Source organism: Dromiciops gliroides, chromosome 6, assembly GCF_019393635.1.
Source record: "Dromiciops gliroides isolate mDroGli1 chromosome 6, mDroGli1.pri, whole genome shotgun sequence".
Taxonomy (NCBI): Eukaryota; Metazoa; Chordata; class Mammalia; order Microbiotheria; family Microbiotheriidae; genus Dromiciops; species Dromiciops gliroides.
The window spans coordinates 54,921,352-54,943,232 of NC_057866.1; the positions used below are offsets into that span (position 1 = coordinate 54,921,352).

At 43.8% G+C, this 21,881-nt stretch overlaps 1 protein-coding gene across 4 annotated transcripts in view; it reads right to left on the reverse strand.

The window, feature by feature from the left end:
* Positions 1–21,881, reverse strand: part of AMPD3 (adenosine monophosphate deaminase 3) — a 78,061-nt gene that overhangs the window by 33,164 nt on the left and 23,016 nt on the right. For all 4 annotated transcript variants that reach the window (XM_043973009.1, XM_043973006.1, XM_043973005.1 and 1 more), the window contains exons 2-3: positions 20,991–21,216; positions 2,422–2,626 (exon numbers count right to left, since the gene is read on the reverse strand). In XM_043973009.1, the coding sequence (XP_043828944.1) occupies positions 2,422–2,626; positions 20,991–21,211 (426 nt within the window). In that variant the 5' untranslated portion in view covers positions 21,212–21,216. The remainder of the gene's footprint in view (positions 1–2,421; positions 2,627–20,990; positions 21,217–21,881) is intronic.

Sequence of the window (21,881 nt, forward strand, 5' to 3'; positions counted from 1 at the left end):
GAGAAAGGCAGAAAGCACTGTCTTCTACTGGTGAAGAAAAGGAGGGCACTCCAAAAGCCGGCAGAGTCCTCCAAATTCACCCCCACAGAGTGATATCAACCTAGAGACAGAACTTATAATCCCTAACTTCATCTCTTCTATTTTATCTGACTATACTGTTCTATCACAAAATCACAGACCAGCAGAGAAGAACCTTGGAGGTCATCTGGTCAAGGGGTTCTTAACCTAGGATCCAGGGACTTGTTTTTTAAAAAGATTTTGATAATAATATTTAATATCACTTGTTTCCTTTATGATCCTACATATTTTATTGAAAAACATTATCCTAAGAAAGGGTCTGAAGGCTTTATCAGGCTACCAGGGGAAAATAGTTAAGATCTAGTCCAACCCCTTCATTTTACAAATGTGTAAACTGAGGCCAAAAGTGGGGAATCTTATTTTTTCAAGGTTACAAAGCTAGCAAGTAGCAGAGCTGGAATTGGAATACCAGTCTTCTGACTCCTAGTCTGGACCTCTTTCCCCATCTGATGCTAATGAATCTTGGAGCAACATAGAGACAACAGCATTGAAGTAGAAAACCTCTTCCATTTCCAACTGCCTGTTACTCATCACAAACTAGATAGCCTATAGATACCTCCAACCCAACATGTACAAAACTGAACTCATCATCTCTCCCTCCCAAACCCTCCCCTCTTCCTAACTTCCCTATTCTCAGAGAAGACGATGGTGTCAAGAGCAGCAATCTCTTCATAAATGCTTGTTTGCTTGGCCGGACTTCGCGTGATGACTGTCACTAACCATGTGACATGGTTTCTGTGTGTGTCAGTTTTCACATCTGTAAAATAGGGCCACTCCCTACACCCACGATTGTTAGGAGGATACATGTCATGTCTTGGTCTGAGATACAGTAGCATTTTCAGATGTAAACCTGTTCCCAGCAGTGCAAGTGTTTGAAAGAACAAAGCCACCATCTCTTGTCCCAGATACCATAACCAAGCATTGTTCGGCCGGGGGTCCAAACTAGCCCATCCCCCTCAGGGAGGGATCGAGGCTTCCTGGTGAAGCCGCTCCATCATCCTTTCTGCAGGCGCCATGTTGCTCTAACATCCTGTTGGCTTATTCTTTCCCTCCCTCCAGCCTCTGGTCTAGTTTTGGTGCCTCAAGGAAAGCATTAGACTAGGCCTTCTGATCCAGGTCTCTCCCTTCCTTATCCCCTCCTCTAATCCAGAGGGAGAGAAGGAGCAATCTAAGACTCGTCTCCCTGTCCTCTGGGAAGCTACTGGGTCTGTGTGGCCAGAATCAAACCGCCTCAGTAGGACACGGTCCCAGAACTGAGTCATCTCCAGACCCATGTAAATAATCATAGTAAGAACTAACATTTGGGGCAGCTAGGTGGTGCAGTAGATGGAGCACCAGCCTTGGATTCAGGAGGACCTGAGTTCAAATCTAGTCTCAGACACTTAACACTAGCTGTGTGACCCTAGGCAAGTCACTTAACCCCCATTGCCCCGCAAAAAAAAAAAAAAAAAAGACCTAACATTTATAGATGAACACTTTAAGGTTTGCAAAGCACTATATTATCTCATTAGATACAGAAGGGACCTCAGAGGTTACCTAGCCCAAGTCCATCATTTTGTAAATTAGCAAATTAAGGCTCAGAGAGGATACCTGAACCTCCCACGGTCACACAGGTAGGAAGTGGTAAAGCTGGGATTAGATTCTATAAAGTAGTAACTGTGTTGTTGTTTGTCCTTCATTCTCAAAGAGGACCATGACATCAGGGTGATGTCATGACTTGCAGTGAATTGGATATACGTGAGGCAGGTTTGTGCAAGGTCACCAGCCTCACTCTCTCCTCCAGAGCCATCTGGGTCCAGTGGCAAGATGTACATCAGGATGGCTGGTGATGGTCCCAGAAACTATCAGAACCACTGGAGATGGCCCTGGATGTTTAAGGCAATTGGGACTAAGTGACATGGCCAGGTCACAGAGCTAGTAAGTGTCTGAGGTGAGATTTGAACACAGGTCTTCCCAACTTCAGTACCAGTGTTCTATCCACTGTGCCACCTAGCTGCCCCAGTGAATGTGTATTGAGTGACTGACTATATCTAGGGTTAGAAGAAACCTCAAGGCTGCCTACCTAGTTCACCCTCCTCATTGTATAACCTAGGGAAATTAAGTGATTTCTTTTACCCAAGGGCACTCAGGTAGTAAATGTCAGAGCCAGATTTGGACCCAGCTTGTCTGACCCTAAAGCCAGCCATCTCTCCATTGTAGTACCCTGTCTGCCTCTTCCTGGGTGTAAGAGTCTCCCCCACATACACACCTAGCGGGGCTGGGGCTGCAGCAGAGCACAGTGTTCTGCGCCGCTGTGTATGATCCCAGAGGGAGGAAGAGAAAGAGAGAAGGGAGAGCTCTTACCCCAGCACAGTAATCCCCACTGATGGTGACGCGCTGAAACTCGGGCATAACAAATGACACGGGAGCTGCCTGGCAAGTTGCTCCTGCGGGGACAGGCGTCGGAGGTGACATGGCGGGGCTGGACGATGGGGGGCCTTTCCAATCTTGCTGGGATGGCATTTGCAGGGACAGAGACTGGGATCGAATCATCTTGAAACTCTTCTTTCTAGGAGCCAATGATAAGAGAAAGCAGTTAATTAAGTCCAGGGAAAAGCTGGCCAGAGGGGCAGGTTTTCTCTGCAGGGACATAGAGTCTTCATTAATGCTGAAGACTGGGTCATTTTGAACAGATTAATCACTGGCACTGACCAGACCATTAACAAGCTGAGAATTATGGTACCTAGGCTAGCATTTTCCATCCTGTTGGTGCCTTCCTGGCTCCATGCCCTCTTCTATTCCAGGTACTCAATGGAACCTGGTTCAGTAATGGGTACCAACCTCTACCCAGGTGAGGCCCTTATCATTCCTCACCTAGACTATTGTAATAGCTTCCTAACTGGTCTTCCCACCTCAAATCTCTCCTTGCTCTAATCCTACCTTCACCCAGCAACCAAAATAATTCCCCCAAAATATCATCATGACACAGTGCTGGACTTGGAGTCAGGAAGACTGGAGTTCAAATTGTGCCTTGGATACTTACTATCATTGTGACTCTGGATAAGTCACTTAACCTCTTTCAGCCTCAGTTTTCTCATCTGTAAAATGGGGATAATAACACCACTTACCCATCATAGTTGTTTTAGGGATCAAATGATCAAACACATATAAAGTGTTTTACAAAACTTTAAAAGTTATATAAATGCTATTATTATTATTATTATTACTCAATATCTTCAATGGTTCCATATTGCATCTAAGATCAAATATTAAAATCCTTGACTTGGCATTCAAGATTTCCCACAATAAGCAACCACTTAGGCTGTCCCCTAAAGGGGACCTGTGCTCCGGGGAGTCTGGCTAAAGCTCGCTCGCTCGCTCGCGCTCTCTCTCTGTGACTCCTTTTGTTTCTCTGTCTCTCTGTGTGACTCAACAAACCATGCCCACGAGCTATAGGGTTCTTTTGGGGAGAGGGCTGCACCAGTTGGCCCAAGTTCTTAATCCCTAGCTTCTGAAGTCATGGTCACATCCAGTAATAAAGGGCCCTCTGCCCTCCTTGGGGTCTGGCCAGGTCTGACAGTTCCCATTTCCCTCTCTGAAGACTGACAGCCTCCTCTAGAATTCAGCCTCCAATGGAGAGAGGGGGTTTAGTCATTCTTTTCCACGCATCCTTTTCCCTATGTATGAAGGACTCTGCATTCAAGAAAAGCTCAAACCTGGAGGCAATTGGCTTTCCACTTGAGCATCCTGGGGAATAACTGCTGCCAGCCCAGTCACTGAGGCAGGCTCGTCTCTATCTCCCTTGACCCATAGGAATATAGGAACACTGGCACCAAGAATCAAGAGCTTGGGGATTCAAGTTCTGACTTGGGAGGCAGCTAGGTGGCACAGTGGATAAAGCACTGATCTTGGATTCAGGAGGACCTAACTTCAAATCCAGCCTCAGACACTTGACACTTACTAGCTGTGTGACCCTGGGCAAGTCACTTAACCCTCATTACCCTGAAAAAAAGAAAAAAAAAAGGCAGCCTAGTAATAAGAAGAGCTAGCATTCATACAGTGCTTTACCTGCATTTTCATCTCATTTGATCCTCATACCAACCCAGGAAGGCAATCCCCATTTTACAGATAAGGAAACTGAAAGAGGTGAAGTGATTTGCCCATGGTCACATAGTAAACAAGGCAGGATTTGATCTCAGGTCTTCCTGACTTCCAATCCAGTCCTCCATGTATTGTACTACCTAGCTGCTTCAAGCTGCATAGCAGATAGACCTGTAGTCGGACACTGACCAGCTTTGTGACACTGGACAAGTCACTTAGCCTTAGTTCCCTCTTCTGTAAAACTGAGATGCTAATAGTGCTTATGTTATGGGGTCATTGTGAGGCTCAAATAAGAAAAAAGCAGGGAAAGCTATTCGCAAACCTTAAAGAATGATATAAATGCAAATCATTCTTAATACAATGAAGAATCAAATCATACAGTCTTAAAACTCCACTGAGGGCACAACGGGGTTGTGGTATCTCCTTCAGAGTGATCTGGGTTCTAGGACATTCTTACCTAGAGGAAAACTGTCTCCTTGAGAGACCATTTCCCCCACATTTCAAACTATAGCGATGTTCAGCCTGAAGCATCCAGTTAGACCTGAGGCTAGGAAGGGAGAGAAAAGCTGCTCACTGCTGCTGTGTCATCTATGCCATCTACCTCTGGGCCTGGCCTCTATTTTTAGAACGCCTTTTCACCACTGCCCTAACTGGAGAAATCCATTCATTACCCGAGAACATCTCTGCTGACACTGACCAGACCAGCTGGGTATTCAGAGCCAGAGCAGAGTTATCTGGAGAGCTGTCCCTTGGTCCCATGAGCACACTGCTGGCACCAAGGGAGGTGGCATCCAAGTGCCAGCCACGGGAGGCTGCTCTGGCCACTCGGTTATGCAGGTGCCAGGCTGTGGTTCAATTCTCTTTACAGGCAGTGTCTGTCCCAGCAGGGCTCTGCATGGTTTTCTCCTCCCCCAAGGGAGGCCCAAGATGGCTTTAGCCTCCATCAGTATGAATGGTAACAGTGCTAAGTGGCTAGAAAAAAGACTAGGCCCTGCCACCAGGGTCCTGGACTCTACATACACACTATGTGTATGTGCAGAAACAACTGAAGGTCTAGACTGTCAATGCTCAAGGTCAAGATTTTTTCCTGATCAGATAGCCTAGAGATTCTCTACCAATAGAAAGTAAATGGGAGCCAGGGTCATGCAGAAGTAAAACATGAGGGTCGGGGCAGCTAGGTGGCGCAGTGGATAAAGCACCGGCCCTGGATTCAGGAGGACCTGAGTTCAAATCCAGCCTCAGACACTTGACACTTACTAGCAGTATGACCATGGGCAACTCACTTAACCCCAACTGCCTCACCAAAAAACCAAAACAAAACATGAGGGTCAAAGTCAGGAGCCCCAGGTGCTAGGCTTGCTACTGACTCACTAACCTCAGCTTCCCTATCCATAAAATGGGGGGACAACAGCACTGACCTCAAAGGGTGGTTGGAAGCACCAAACAAGATAATGTCAACAGAACACTTTGCAAATGTGTGATTCATGACTGTTAGCCTTAGCAGACCTGGACTCAACCTGGGCCCCACGAACTTGCTTCTGGTTACGTTATGATCATTATATTTCAGTATAACTGATTTTCTTTGGAATTCGATGAATTCGATTTTGTGCATTTAAAAACAGGGTTCAGAGGAAAACTCTTCCCCGGATGACCAGAGGAGTCACAAGGAAGGTTCAGAAGCCCGGAAATGGAGGGTGTTGAGATGTTAGGGTTCCCAGTATGTTCAGGTTGCCTAACAGCAGATGTGTTTTTTCCTTCCTCTTTCATTCTTCCTCATTACAAGGGACAGCTCTTTGGGAGGAGCGATTAGTCTGGGAGCATCTTGCGGGCAGGGATTGTCTTTTGCCTCATTTTGTTTCCCCAACTTGGCACAGTGCCTGGCATATGATAGGTGCTTAACAAATGTTTACTGATAACTGAGTGAGTGAATTGGTGGAACAGAAGCAGTGGGAAATGTGGGTGATGTAACAGCAAGAGATCTCAATAAAAATGTATTTTCTTAAAAGTGTGTCATTGGGGGCAGCTAGGTGGCACAGTGGATACAGCACCGGCCCTGGATTCAGGAGGACCTGAGTTCAAATTCGGCCTCAGGCACTTGACACTTACTAGCTGTGTGACCCTGGGCAAGTCACTTAACCCCAATTGCCCTGCCAAAAAAAAAAAAAGTGTGTCATTGGGGGCAGCTAGGTAGTGCAGTGGATACAGCAGTGGCCCTGGATTCAAGAGGACCTGAGTTCAAATCCAGCCTCAGGCACTTGACACTTACTAGCTGTGTGACCCTGGGCAAGTCACTTAACCCTCATTGCCCCAACAAAACAAAATAAAAACAAAAATGTGTCATTTGGGGGGCATGGCCAATATGTTTTGCTTGAATATGCATATTTGTAACAAGAGTCTTGTTTTTCCTTTCCTTTTTGTTTTCTCCAGAGGGTGAAGTGGGAGAAAATGAATACTAATTGAAAAAGGTAAATTTAATGTTTTTTTAAAAAAGTGTTAAGTGTGTTCAGATCCCAGTTGTGAGCACTGATGGACAGGAGAGTTAACAATCTTCCTCCGGGCCCTCCCCCTCTTCCAGGTAAGGGATCTGCGGCTGGGGCCAGATCCAACCCTGGGCCTGATTTCACCTGGTTTGTGCTCAGGTCACTACTGCTACAGCCCACAGACTAATATGCCCCACAGAGCCACTGTAGCTTCCTCTGACCAAGGGGATGAATAAAAGTTCAGAAGAGTTGAAAGAGCTATGAGGGCAGCTAGGTGGCGCAGTGGATAAAGCACTGGCCCTGGATTCAGGAGGACCTGAGTTCAAATCCAGCCTCAAACACTTGACACTTACTAACTGTGTGACCCTAGGCAAGTCACTTAACCCTCAGTGCCCCACCCAAAAAAAAAATTAAAGAGAGAGCTACAAACAACAGGTTAGTTAACTCATCATCTCAGCTGGCAATAATGTATAGTCATAATCTGCTCTGAATCTACAATTTTTTTTTTACAAGGCAATGAGGGTTAAGTGACTTGCCCAGGGTCACACAGCTAGTAAGTGTCACCTAGCTGCCCCTCTACAATTTTTTTAAAAAGCATTTATTAAGCACCTACTATGTGTATGCCAAGTACCATATTAGGTGCTAAGCAAAAATCTGATAGTCCCTTCCCTCACAGAGTTTACATTCCACAGTCCAAGTAAACAGCTGTATGGGGCCCAGAAAAGTCTTAGTTACCATCAATAGACTTCAGAGTAATGGAAATACTAATGAAAGCCCTGGAGAAGAGATGACAAAGCATGTAGTCTTCATAAGGGCTGAGAGGTTGGGGGATACTGGGGCAGAATATTGTATAGACTGTCAGACAAGGTTTTTGGGAAGGGGAAAGGAAATAACTTCAAATACAGAGAAGATATCAATAAACTGAATTTTTAAAAAAATATACCTCAGATTCAATGCCCGAGTCTACCACAGTTCTTCCTCCAGCTACCAGATTTCTGCTTCTTCCTTTCCCCCTCTCCTTTCTCTATGCCTTTCTCTCCCTTAGTGTTCCTCCCTCTTCCCTGTCTCTCTTCTTTAATCTCCTTCATTCCCCTTATAGTGTTTTGTTTGTTTGTTTTGTGGGGCAATGAAGGTTACGTGACTTGCCCAGGGTCATACAGCAAGTGTCTGAGACCAGATTTCAACTCAGGTCCTCCTGAATTCAGGGCTGGTGCTTTATCCACTGTGCCACCTAGCTGCCCCCACTCCCCTTCTAGTGTGACTCTCCCTCTGCCCTCCCTTCATGCTCATCCCCATTCCTTCCTTAAGGATACAGGTGAGTATAATGCACTTGGAAATCCTACAATACTATGTAAATGATTGTCCCTCATTGCCCCACAAAAAAAAAACCCTATATAAATTATGATGATTTTAATTATTACAATTATTATTACTACTGTCCTTTTTCCTCCTGTTTCTTCCTCTTGCCCACCTACCCCTCCTCATATCTCTTAATTGGTCACCACCTACGGATTAGATACTGTGGAAGGATCACAAGTTTTAGAGTCAAAGGACTTGGGATTTAATCCCAGCTCTGTCACTAGTAGTATAACCCACATGACCTTGGGTAAGTCATTTACCTCCCTGGGCTTTAAATATACTCATTTGTTAAATGGGAGGGTTGAATGATATGACCTTTCAAGTCTTTTTGGCCATAAGCTGGCAGTCCCATATTTCAGATAGCATTTAAAAAGGGTAAGAAGGCAACAGCTAGGTGGCAAAGTGGATAAAGCACCGGCCCTGGATTCAGGAGGACCTGAGTTCAAATCCTGTCTCAGACACTTGACACTTACTAGCTGTGTGACCCTGGGCAAGTCACTTAACCTTCATTGCCCTGCAAAACAAACAAACAAACAAAAAGAATAAGAAAGGCAACTTTGCACAGTGCTGGACATGCAGTGCAGAAGACCTGAGTTAAAATCCTGCCTCTGACACATGCTAGCTTTGTAAACCTAGGCAAGTCATTTTAACCTGTTTGCCTTAGTTTCCTCATCTTTGAAACAGAGATTAATAATAGTACCTACCTCCTAGGGTTTTTGAAAGGCTCAAATGAGATATTAATTAGAAAACATTTAGTCCAGTGCTCAGTACATAATAAATACTATATAAATGTTCATTATTATTACAGTGCTTTGCAAACCATAAAGTGATAAAGAGACGCTATTATTATTATTATTATTATTGTCTTATATGAGCTTCAGCATCCTTATTATAGGGATAATAACAGTATCTACTTCACAAGGTCAGAATGAAAATCAAACACAATTATCTGCCAAGGGCTTTGGAAAACCTTAAAGTGCTATAACTGTGAGCTATCATTACGTGATAGATCATATAGTCCACAAAGTAACATGTTCCCTGGTCTTAATTTAGAAAAGAGGAGAGAGGGTCGCTAGATGGCGCAGTGATAAAGCACCGGCCCTGGATTCAGGAGGACCTGAATTCAAATTTGACCTCAGACACTTGACACTTACTAGCTGTGTGACCCTGGGCAAGTCACTTAACCCTCATTGCCCTGCAAAAACAAAACAAAACAAAACAAAACAGAAAAGAGGAGAGCTGAGTGTTCAGAAAAAAATAAAGCTACATGAAATAAAGCTATATGAAACCTTCAAATGATATCTTCTTTCTTGTTCAGTCATGTCTGACTCTTCCTGGCCCCTCTTGGGGTCATTTTCTTGGCAAAGATACCAGAGGGCTTTGCCATTTCCTTGTCCAGCTCGTTTTACAGATGAGGAAACTGAGGCAAGTGGAATGAAGTGACTTGCCCAGGGTCACACAGCTAATAAGTGTCTGAGGCTGGATTTGAACTCAGGTCTTCCTGCCTCCTGGCCTGGCACTTTATCCACAGTACCACCCATATGACCCTTGCTGATCAATGCTCAGTAGGAGAAAAAAGTTGGCCACCAGAAATTTGAGAAGTGTCTTCACTTTGTAAAACAATCTTTTGATACAGTAAGACTTCAGATGTCAGGAACTTTACCATGGTTGATGCTGAAGACAGCTGAGAGTCTAGTCCTTTAAGCAACAACCCTGCTCCTCCCCACCAAGGAAAAAAAAACCCAACCCTCAATCCCTTGGAATCCCTGACTTCACTTGGGACTCAGCTTAATCACCACCTTCCAGGCCCTCAGCTTCTAATGTTCTTCCACCCAAGTCTACCTTGTACTCATCTAAAAAAATATTCTGTATGTATTTAAAATGCTTTCTACTATTAGAATGTAAGTTCCTTTACATGAACTGATGCTGAGTGAAGGGAGGTGAACCAAGAGAACATTGTACTCAGTATCAATAACATTGTGTGATGATCAGCTGTGATAGAATTAGCTCTTCTCAGCAACGTAATGATCCAAGATAATGCCAAAAGGCTCATGGAGGAAAATTCTCTTCACATTCAGAAAAGAACCACGGATTATGAATGCAGATTGAAGCAGGCTATTTTCACTTTTCTTGTTGTAATTTATTTTTTCTTACATTTTTTTCCTTTTTCACTGATTCTTCTCTTACAACATGACTAACATGGAAATACATTGAACATGATTGTACTGTATGACCTATATCAGATTGCTTGTGGTCCTGGGGAGGAAGGAGAAAAATTTGGAACTCAAAAAAAATCTTTACATGTAATTGTAAAAAACAAACAAACAAACAAATACATGTAATTGTAAAAATATAATTAAATTATATTATTATTTTTTAAAGAATGTAAGTTCCTACAGGGCGGAGAGCAATTTCACTTTGGTTTTTGCATCCCCATCCCCTGCATATCAGAAGTGATTAGCATATGCCTGATGATAGAACAAACATCTTTTTTTTTTTCTCCTTTAAGCATTTGGAATGGGAATATTTCTAAAATCCTGCCTTCCACGACGAGGAGATTGAATGTCATTTAACCCTTTCTTGATGATTCCAAGGCCTTCATTATGAGCCCTAATTTTTGTACTGGGCTTTATCACAGTGAAGCCTTCACAGGTGACTCTGCTTATCTACCCAGGAGCTAAATGACCCCAAGCCTGGAGAGTTCTTTTCCACATTTTTGATCAATGGTCAGTTTCCTCCATAGGTAACATCTTCTCTGATGTTACTTCTCTCTGCTTCTGCTTAGAGCAGCTCCTCTTCTCTGATACCTTTCAATTTGTTTTTTTGTTTTTTTCCCTTTCTAATCCATTGCAGACTTGGAAGCCAGATGATCTGTTCTAACGAGTTAGAACTGTGTGTAAAATAAGAGTAAAAAGGCTTGAAGGAAGCCTGAGGGTCATTCGTATAAGTACAGGAGCTTTCATGTTGCACTTGGAGGCATCCATTTTAGCCTAGTCAGAGACTTTTTGGCTTTGTTGCTTTTGTTGGCTATTTCCCAGGTCAGTTAGACTGCCAAGTGGAAACGCCTTGCCTACACAGGTCTTACTATGCATCTGAGTCATTGAAGAGTTAGTTTAGTGGGTCACTGTCAGGTTTGTCCTGGCTCATTGCCCTTAATCTCTGAACCACATATGGATGCCTAGACAGGCCCTCCCTCAAGCCTGGAGACTGACCCACCCACTGGTCAGGACTCTCCTCCTAAGGATCTATGAAGTTTGCACCAGATCTGCTATCCTGAGTCTCAAGCTCCTGATAAAAACTTCACCAATGCCACAGTCTAAGTCCTACTCTGATGATTCAAGCATGATCCAGGGGCAATGATGCTGAACCTCACCCTCATGGGGCCAAGACTCACTCCATAACCCCAGGAGGAAATAGGAAAATTCGAGGTCACACCCTTTCACCACACTCCCCAACACCCCCCCCCAAGAAAAACCACTGTTGAGAGTACTCAGTCCTCTCATTCACAGCCTAGCTCTTCTACCTCCTCTTTGGCTCGAATTTAAGGAACCAGTTATATCTCAACAGTACTTATGACTTGGGGCTTCCCACTGGACTTAGGAAAAAAAATGTATTTGTTTAGTCATTTATGGGAGTGGCTTGCTATTTACTTCTCCAGCTCATTTTATAGATGAGAGACTGAGGCAAAAAGGGACTTGCCCAGGACCACACAGCTGGTAAGTGTCTGAGAGGGGAATTGAACCCAGGTTTTCTTGACACCTAGTCCAGAGCATGTAGAAAGAAAGTCCTATTGCAAATCCTGGGTTCCATGGAATTATGAAAGAAGATGGGTGGAGAAAAAGACTTCTAACAACCTTGAGAGAACTGATGAAGACAACAGCCAACCACAATTCCTGAGGGATGATAGACTCAAGATGCAGAATGAGACCCTCACTACAGGACATGGCCAATTTGGAAATGTGTTTGCCTTTACTAAATACATTTGTCATCAATATGGATTTTCCTTTTTAATTTTCTCATGGAGGGGGCAGCTAGGTGGCACAGTGAATAAAGCACTGGCCTTGGATTCAGGAGGGCCTGAGTTCAAATCTGACTTCAGACACTTGACACTTACTAGCTGTGTGACCCTGGGCAAGTCACTTAACCCTCATTGCCCCTCAAAAAATTTTTTTCTCATCTGGAAAGGGGGCATGTGGAAGGAAGAGAAAATAAATGTTTCTTAATTTTCAAAAACAATATTAGAGTTTGATTTTTTAAACATTCCATAATAGTCAGGAAAGCTGGGCCAATCCTATCTTATGCAATCCATATCTCTGAAGCACCTTAAACACTTTAACCCTTCTAAGTCCCAGTATCCCTGGCTGCAAAATGGAAATGATATAATGCAAGAAACTCATGTGGCCTACTTCACAGAATTATTATGGACACCAAATGAGAGACTAGATTGAAAACCACATAAATCACCTTGAGATTACAAAGAAGCTTACAAATATTATCTTATTTTATCCTAACAACAACTTCGGGAGGTAGGTAATATTATTAGCCCCCTTTTCCAGATGAGGAAACTGAGGAGGACAGAGGGTAAGTGGCTCACCCAGGGTCACATGGCTAATAAGTATCAGAGGCAGAATTAGAACCCATGTCTAAACTGACTTTTTAGGTTCAGCACAGTAGTCTTGAGCAATTTCTATAATATTCTGAGTTTGCAAAATAAAGCCTATGACCAATGGAATCCTATTTAAATGACATGCATGCATATGTGTGTACATATGTGTATAATATTACACATATGACAGTGAGTATACACACACATATACTCAAAATCTTAGTGCAGCTTTAAAACTTAATATCTTGGGGCAGCTAGGTGGCGCAGTGGATAGAGCACTGGCCCTGGATTCAGGAGGACCTGAGTTCAAATCCGGCCTCAGACACTTAACACTAGCTGTGTGACCCTGGGCAAGTCACTTAACCCCAATTGCCTCACTAAAAAAAACAAAAAACCTTAATATCTTACAGCTTTGCAGCCACTGTATACATGTGTGTGTGTGTGTGTATGTGTGAAGACTGATATGTGTATCTATTGGACCTTGGAGTATCAGAGGAAAGTCCTAACAAAGTGGAAATACAGATGGGCCCCTTCCATTCATCTTATGATCTTAGAGAACTGCTTGGGATACTGAGAGGTCAAGAGCCTTGTAGATGTTAGGGTAGGATCTGAACACAGGCCAGCTCTTTACACCATGCCTAATGCCATGACATACATAAGGCTACATAATGGGAAAGAGAGAAATGAGCAGGACTACAGGAATCGATGGGGCTAAGATTATTTTCCAGGGGTCTTCAATGTGCTTAGTTTAGGTTCCCAAAAGCAGCTTAGTAGTTGGGTTTCATGAATTTGCTGTGACTGGGAAAAAATAATTATTCCCTCGTGACGAACCCTCTGGGGAAGAGTTTCTCTCTTCTAACCACGTCCACGGTGGGGAAGGGGGATGGTCATGGGACACTAGATTTAGAGCTGAGAAGCCTTAGGGGTCATCTAGCCCAACCCTCTTAGCTTACAAATGACGAAACAGGCTCAGAAAGGGCAAAGAGTTTGCTGCAGGTCACAGAGATTATAAGCATTTTTGTTGTTGTTGAGTCATTTCTGTCATGTCCAACTTTGCATGACCTCATTTGAGATTTTCTTGGCAGAGATATGGGAGTGGTTTGCCATTTCCTTCTCCGGCTCATTTTACAGATGAGGAAATCGAGGCAAACAGGGTAAAGTGATTTGGCCGGGGTCACACAGCTAATTACTAGTCTGAGGTCACATTTGAACTCAGGTCTTCCTCACTCTCTGGGCCTGGCACTGAATCACCTAGCTGCCCATAGTAAGCATTAATGGTGTGATTTGAACCCAGGTGCTCTGATTCCAAATTGAACACATCCATTTCCCAGATCTCTCTCTCACAGACACAGTCACAGGCACACAGGCACACAGGCGCGCGCAAGCGCACACACACACACACACACACACACACACACACACACACGACCCCACCTGACTCCCTGCCAGTGCCTTCCCTGAGAATACCTTCCATCTATTCAGTAGATATCTTTAATATTAAAGTTTTTTGCATGTTGACTTATCTATTTGAATGTGACTTCCTGGTTAGCAGGGACTGTTTCTCCCCTTGTTCCACCAGCACAAGGCCTGTGTGACGTTTAAAATCTAATGTGTGGCTGCCTTGTTTCTACCCCCAGTATGGGGGAGAACTAGCTATGGTTTACTTAGAAGCTAGAAACATCAGCAGCAGTTTTTGGCATTAAGCATTTATTAGAGGTCAAGGGGGGAGCTAGATGGTGCAGTGGATAAAGCACCGGCCCTGGATTCAGGAAGACCTGAGTTCAAATCTGGCCTCAGACACCACTTACTAGCTGTGTGACACTGGGCAAGTCACTTAACCTTCATTGCCTGGCCAAAAAAAAAAAGAGTCAAGAGAGAACAGTCTCACCCAATTCAATCAATTCCAAATCCATCTTCAGGTGGGGCCCCTGGATGTCTGCCAAATCCCATTATTCCCTCACACCTGACACATAGTGTCCACTTAATGATTGACTCCACAGCAGCATAGAGGACTGGAAGACACCTTTTAAGAGGTTTCCTAACCTCTGATCTGATAATACACAGAACACAGACACACAACAAGCCATAACTAGGTATGGACAAGCCTTTCCAATGTGGTCATTCCCTCCAAACTGTAAATCCATAATATAATGTATCTCCATCAAGGTGGATGACAATAGATCATAGTTGGAGAGGCAGGTGTGGCATAATGGAGGAGCCCAGTACTAAGAGCTAGAATGTCTGGGTTCTAGTCCCAATCTACCTCTAATCTGCTGTGTGATCTCAGGTTAAATTTGGAGTCAGAAGACCTAGGTTCAAATCCTGAGTCTGGTTCTAATCACCTATGCCACCCTAGGCAAGTCTCTTAATCTCTCTAGCCTCAATTGCCTCATCTGTAAAATGAGTTGGACTAGAAGAACCCTGAGGTCCCTTCAAGCTATAAATCTATAATCCTTCAAGCTGATGAATTTCTCTCATTGGGCCTCAGTTTCCTCCTCTACAAAATAAGAATACTGGACTAAATAATCTCTGAAGAGGGGCAGCTAGGTGGCTCAGTGGATAGAGCACCAGCCCTGGAGTCAGGAGTACCTGAGTTCAAATCCGGCCTCATACACTTGACACTTACTAGCTGTATGACCCTGGGCAAGTCACTTAACCCCAATTGGCTCACTAAAAAAAAAAAATTAAAAAAAAAAATCTCTGAAGTTCCATCCAACACCAACATCCTCTGATTCCAAACACTAAGGATTCTAAGAATTAACTGAGACACATTTCCCCCCTCACCTCTCACTTCTCTACATGAAATACCCCTGGTGGGGCTTGAATAACAAAGGCATATTATAAAGTCAGGATGTTTGGAGACTAGGAGGCCCACGTTTTATTATTTCTGATCTGGAATGTGAGCATGATGCCAGGAACAGAGGAGAAGCTAGGGAGAGAATGTCCTCGTGTAAAATGTTGCCTTTAAAACATCTGGACAGAGGAGCTTCCCCTTTGCCTCAGTCTGTAGCAAAGATGAGAGCAGAATAAGAGTAACTATTAGGAGTAACTGTAATCCAGGAAGCGTATCCACTCATAAAAACATGTGCTACAGAGCAACTATACATTTCCCACTTTGGGGAGGGGGCGCCATGGAGACAGAACGCTTCATGCTCCCTGAGACACAATTGCCTCATTGGTCAGTTTTATTATACCTCGGTGGAGCTGAGGGTTCAAATCCTGTCTGTGTGACACTGAGCAAGTCTCTCTGGGCCTCGGTTTCCTTATCTGTAAAAGGCAGAAGTTGAACTCAATGGCTTCTAGAGTCTCTTAAGGTTCTAAATCTAAGATCTTATGCCCTTGCGCTTTCTATCTATATAATCTACAAGCTTGGTCCTGAGCAGCAATATAAGAACAGAGAAGAGAAGGAAGAAAAACAGAAACATTGCTTAATTTTAAGCTTCATTTATTCCTTAAGAAAGGAAACTACAGCTGCTCCTTGGGGCTGGCTGGCATTCATGTTTACCCAGAGCTATAGCATTACAAGGGCAGCTAAGTGGTGCAATGGATAGAATGCTGGGCCTAGACTCAAGAAGGCTCATCTCTTACTGAGTTCTGGTATGAGTCTGGCCTAACTCAGGTTTTCTCCTTGAGAAACTAAACTGAAGGACAGACACATGTAAGAAGTAGGGGGAGATAAGCTAGACAAAGATAGCTCTAGAAGTAGCTCTAGAAGTGAGGACTTACCACCCCTCATTCAAGCTTCTCCCACCCTACCCTGGAGATAAGAGGATTGGGTGTGGCTGCTACCTGAGCTGCTATACCACCACCCCGGATTTAAGCCTTTTCCATCCCACCCCTCATTGAAGCTTTCTCTACCCACAAAAGGAACTTTTTTTTCTCTTTTCTCTTTTTTTTTTTTTTTGCAGGGCAATGAGGGTTAAGTGACTTGCCCAAGGTCACACAGCTAGTAAGTGTCAAGTATCTGAGGCTGGATGGTCCTCATAAATCCAGGGTGGGTGCTTCATCCACTGCACCACCTAGCTGCCCCTCCAAAAGGAACTTTTCATTGTCAGGTGGTCTTCCCATTTTTCTCTATAAAAGCTTTAGCCTCCCTTCTGATGTAGGAGGTGAAAAAGGGGTTAACAGAAAAACCTAAGACCCAAACTCTAATTCAGATATGAGCTCTGATAGGGATTCAGATCCCAGTTAATGGATAACTTACAAGTCAGGATGCTAAGTTCTTTTACCCTCAGTAATCAGTACCCATAACAGGAACATAAAGGGGGGCAGGTCATATAACAATGAGACATAAGACAGGGTATAGAAATTCTAATGAAAAATGATGATATCTTGAAACTAGTCATAGGAAACAGAGACATGCACAGAAAAGTCCAAATTTGTCCCCAGATTCACCTTATGAGGTGTAAACCCCCAAAACAAACCTCCATAGAAAAAGGTACCCACCTTGGGGGTTGGCTTAGGACCCCAGGAACTCCAAATTAGGATGGGCTCTCCCCCGTACCTCCCAAAGGTGGAGATTATTAAAATGAGAAGGACAGGCCCTCCCCTATACCTCCCTAAGGCGGCGATTATTATAATGAGACTGATAATCAATTTATCCATACTATAAATATAACTTTCTACCTTTCCACTTTTCTGGTTCTCTCACCGTGGTCACTCACGGTATTGTAATAAAATTTGGGAAACTGAGTCACTGAGTCTTATAATACTTTTGGGATGACTCATGATCAATTTGACTTAATTCCATCCCACATCACTTCCAGTAGAGGAGAAAGGTGTTTCAAAGAAACATGTCTCTAAGCCACCTCCTCCCCTTGAGGTAAAGTCTGACTTCCCTCTTGGCCACTTTCTCTAAGAGCCCAAATAAAAGACTATTTTATTCCAATTAGATTATGTATGAGAGGTATAATTCTTTTTTTTTTTTTTTAGTGAGGCAATTGGGATTAAGTGACTTGCCTAGGGTCACACAGCTAGTAAGTGTTAAGTGTCTGAGGCCGGATTTGAACTCAGGTACTCCTGACTCCAGGGCCGGTGCTCTATCCACTGTGCCACCTAGCTGCCCTGAGAGGTATAATTCTTTAAAGAGGAATGCCTAAGTGTCATGGGGAGAATGGGGTAGGGGGTTTGAGTTAGGGGTAGGGGTTCTTAGGAATTCCTCTTTAAAGAATTACACCCTCTTGCACACAAAAGCAGTTAGAATAAGATGGTAATTTATTTAGGGGCAAGGGAGGGAAGGGAAGGAAGGGAAAGGAAACCAAGAGAAATCCTTGGACTTCTCCTGGGGAGAAAGGCATAGGGCATGGCTCTGAGATACCAATCTCCTCAAGCAGGAGACTGGCAGGTACTTTTATAGAGGACTGATGGGGGGAGGGTGACCATCTGACAGTGGAAAGTTCCTTTAGTGAGGGAGGACCATCCCCCACTGGTAGTGACTGGAGGAATTGGGGGAGGGGTGGCTATGGATCTCTCTTCAGGACACAAAGGCAGCAGCCACACCCAAATTTATCTCCCCAGGGGTAAGGGAGACCAGAATGAAGGGTGGAGGTCCGGAAGCTAGCTCAGTCTGAACTGGTTCTGCTTATCTCTCTAGGCATCCTCTGGTTCAGTTTCTCAAGGAGAAGATTCCTTGATGTGCCCCAGAGAACTTCTTGGGTGCCCTTGGGCCCACAACATAAGAATCCCCAGTTCATATGTGGCCTCAAACATTTACTAGCTGTGTGACCCCTGGGCAGGTCATTTCACCCTGTTTGCCTCAATTTCCTCATCTGTAAAATGAGCTGGAAAAGGAAATGTCAAACCACTCCAGTATCTCTGCCAAGAAAACCCCAAATGGAATCATCAAGAGTCTGAAAAGACTGATCAAGAACATAGCTTTACAAACGAATCTGTACACATCATGTTATATGATAGTTGTTGTTTTTCCTACCTTCCTTCAGGAAGAGGTCCAAGGATATCGAAAGAGAGATGACTTGCATGTGACTTGGATTCAAGTGAGGCAAAGCTGTGCAAATCTGTCAGCCTCTTTCTCTCCTCCAGAGTAATCTGAGTCCAGGGGCACTGACGAAAGTCAAGATGATCATTGTGTAAAGGGGCTATCAATTGATAGCCTAGGATGCAGTAGATAGCTGGGCCTTCCTAAATTTAGGTGTTTCCCAGGCCTCAATTTGTCTGAGGCAACAACCATTCAATGACTTAAGGGCCAAGCAGGAACTGAGACAAAACATAGCCTAGTTTGCCATGATAAAAGTATCAATCTGGGTGGAGCAGACCCCTCCTGAGTTTTCAGAGCAGAACAAAAACCAATTGCTGTTGACATTCTTTCTAAAGCCATCCAAACCTAACCAATGAGGCTCAGAGTCTTGAGCTGATGTCTATGATTGGCCACTCAACAGAAAGCAGGAGTGATTTGGGTTTAAAAGCATGGTCAAGTAGCTGCACTTGAAACACAGTAAGCTTTTTAAAAGCCTCTTTTCCATATTTTTCAAGAAAGCTTAAGTGAAAAATGCACAGGACAAAAAGTAAATTGTCACAACTTTATGAAAATAATAATAAGATCAATAATTTAAAAATAAATAAAAATAAAAACCATTAGAGCAACCTCAGAGGCAGCATGGCTTGTTTGTCCTTTGCTCTCAAAGGGGACCAGAACATGTCATGACTTGCAGTAATGTCATCACTTACAGTAAATTGGATTCAAAATGAGGGAGGGCTATGTAAGGTCACCGACCTCACTCCCTCCTTTAGAGCCTTCTGGGTCCAGTGGCAAGATATATATATCATGACAACTGGAGAACTGGAGACAAGCCCCAGATGTTTAAGGTGATTGGGGCTAAGTGACTTGCCTGAAGTCACACGGCTAGTAAGTGTCTGAGGCTGGATTTGAACTCAGGTCTTCCTGATTCTAGGCCTAGCAGTCTAACTCCTGTGTCAACCAGCTGCCCCATAATGCTCATGACCAGTTGACTGCTTCAACTATCCTTGAGAAACCCTCTAATCTGAGAGACTACAAGAGTAGAGTGATGGTTCAGAGGAATGCCAAGAACAACAAGAAAAGGCTACTTGAGTACATCAAGAAAAGAAGGGAGAGAACTACTTTTGGGGGTGGTTGGGAAGATGTTAGGAAGGCAATATGATGTAGCACATCTGGAATGAGAGGACCTGACACAACTATTTAATGTGTCCCTGCACTAGTCACTTAATCCTTTCTGGGTCTCAGTTTCCTTATTTGTAAAATGACCTTGTTCTCACTTAGGAAAATAGAATCACAGATTTAGAGCCACATATATATATATATATATATATATCACATCATCACATTATATATAATACATATATTGTATATGCATATATAATAACACATATGTAATACAACCCCTTCACTTACAGTGAAAGAAATTGAAGCCCAGAGAAATGAATCAACTTATTCATGATGACAAAGGGTGGTAAATGGAAGAGTCAAGATTTAAACCCAGTTCTTGTGCCTCTCCACCACAGGGAGCTGCCTTATACGTTTACATATAGTTTCTCTCCAATGAATGTAAGTTCCTGGAGGGCAGGGATTGTTTTCTTTATATTTTTGAAGCCCCAGTGCCTGATACATAGTAAGCACTTTTTTTTTCAGGGCAATGAGGGTTAAGTGACTTGCCCAGGGTCACACAGCTAGTAAGTGTGCCAAGTGTCTGAGGCCATATTTAAACTCAGGTCTTCCTGAATCCAGGGCCAGTGCTTTATTCACTGCACCACCTAACTGCCCCATAGTAAGCCCTTTTAAAATGCTTTCTTCCTGGAAGATTCACTGAGGGATAGAATGCCAGGGTTGGACTAGATGAGCCCTACATCATCCTCTGGCTTTAAATCCACAGTGAATCATGATGAGGAAACAGATTCAGAGGGAAAGTGACCTGTCCACAGTCACATAGCTAGGGGACAGCCAAGACTAGAATTCACTTCTCCAATTCCTAGTACCAACACCCTTCTCATTTCACTCCACTACCTCCCAATCAGCTATTAAAGGAACAGGGAGAATTAAAATTTTAGGTCTTTTCAAACAAATTTGAAATTGGTTAGTGTTGCTCATTCAGAAAGAAGTCCAAAGCCTCGAGTATGAGGTCAGTCTTTTTTTTTCTTTTTTGGTGAGGCAATTGGGGTTAAGTGACTTGCCCAGGATCACACAGTCAGTAAGTGTTAAGTGTCTGAGGCCAGATTTGAACTCAGGTCCTCCTGACTCCAGGGCCAGTGCTCTATCCACTGCGCCACCTAGCTGCCCGGGTCGGTCTATTTTTAAAGGCTCTGATACCTGAAGGGCACAGCAAGGGAGACAGACAACAGGACTGAGCAGATTGGCAGACATTTCTCTGCTAATGAGAAGAGGACATGATACCCACCTTTTGGCCGTCTCCACCGACTTCTGCTCAGCCAGCTCTTTCTCCAGCTCCCGCTCTTTGGCCTCCTTCTGCCCAATGGGGCAGTCCTCTGGTACCGTAAAGAGCGACAAGGCATCTTTGCTGTCTTCCTCTCGAAGCACTTTGGCAAACACCTTCTCAGCCAGCAGTCGGACCTGTTCATCCACCTCCGAAATGTTCAGCTTGGGAAACTGTCGAGGCATCTCAGCTAACAAAAAGAACAAGAAATTGAGCTTCATTAGGTGGAGAGCAGCACAGGTTACTGGCAAGGTCTTGGCCCCCTCCGATCTCACATAAGCCCAGCAGGAGGGTCGCAGGCTGGAAGCTTCCCTCCCAAATACAACTTGCAGCAGGATGCCAAGATACCAACCCTGGGAATGGATTGCTATGGCGCATGTGGCTTGTTTACACTTCTCTCATGGAGCTATTTGGACCAGATTCCCCTGCATTTTATCTGATCCTTTACCCAGAAACACAAATTGTATATGTGTATGTGTATGTGTATGTATTAAGTTTATATGTGTATATATAGGCTAGGCTAAGTACTGGACTAGGAAGCCAGGTGGTGCAGTGGATAGAACACCAGGCCTGGAGACAGAAAGACCTGTGTGAGAAAATAATTATTAATAATTTTTTTTGGGGGGGAGCTCTTTCTCTCTGCCCCTTCAGAAAGCCCACTTCTTGAGAAAGTTCTATTCTCTTTCAGGGCTTAATCCTGTTCAGGGAGGATTCAAGGAATGGAAATAGACTCTTTGTGTCTAGTTCAGTGAACTGATAGCATTAAAATGCTATCACACGTATTTGAATGGCCTTTGCCCCTCAGAGGGTCCCTCCCATTAGACCCTGATGTCATCACTGTACAGCTCATTTTAA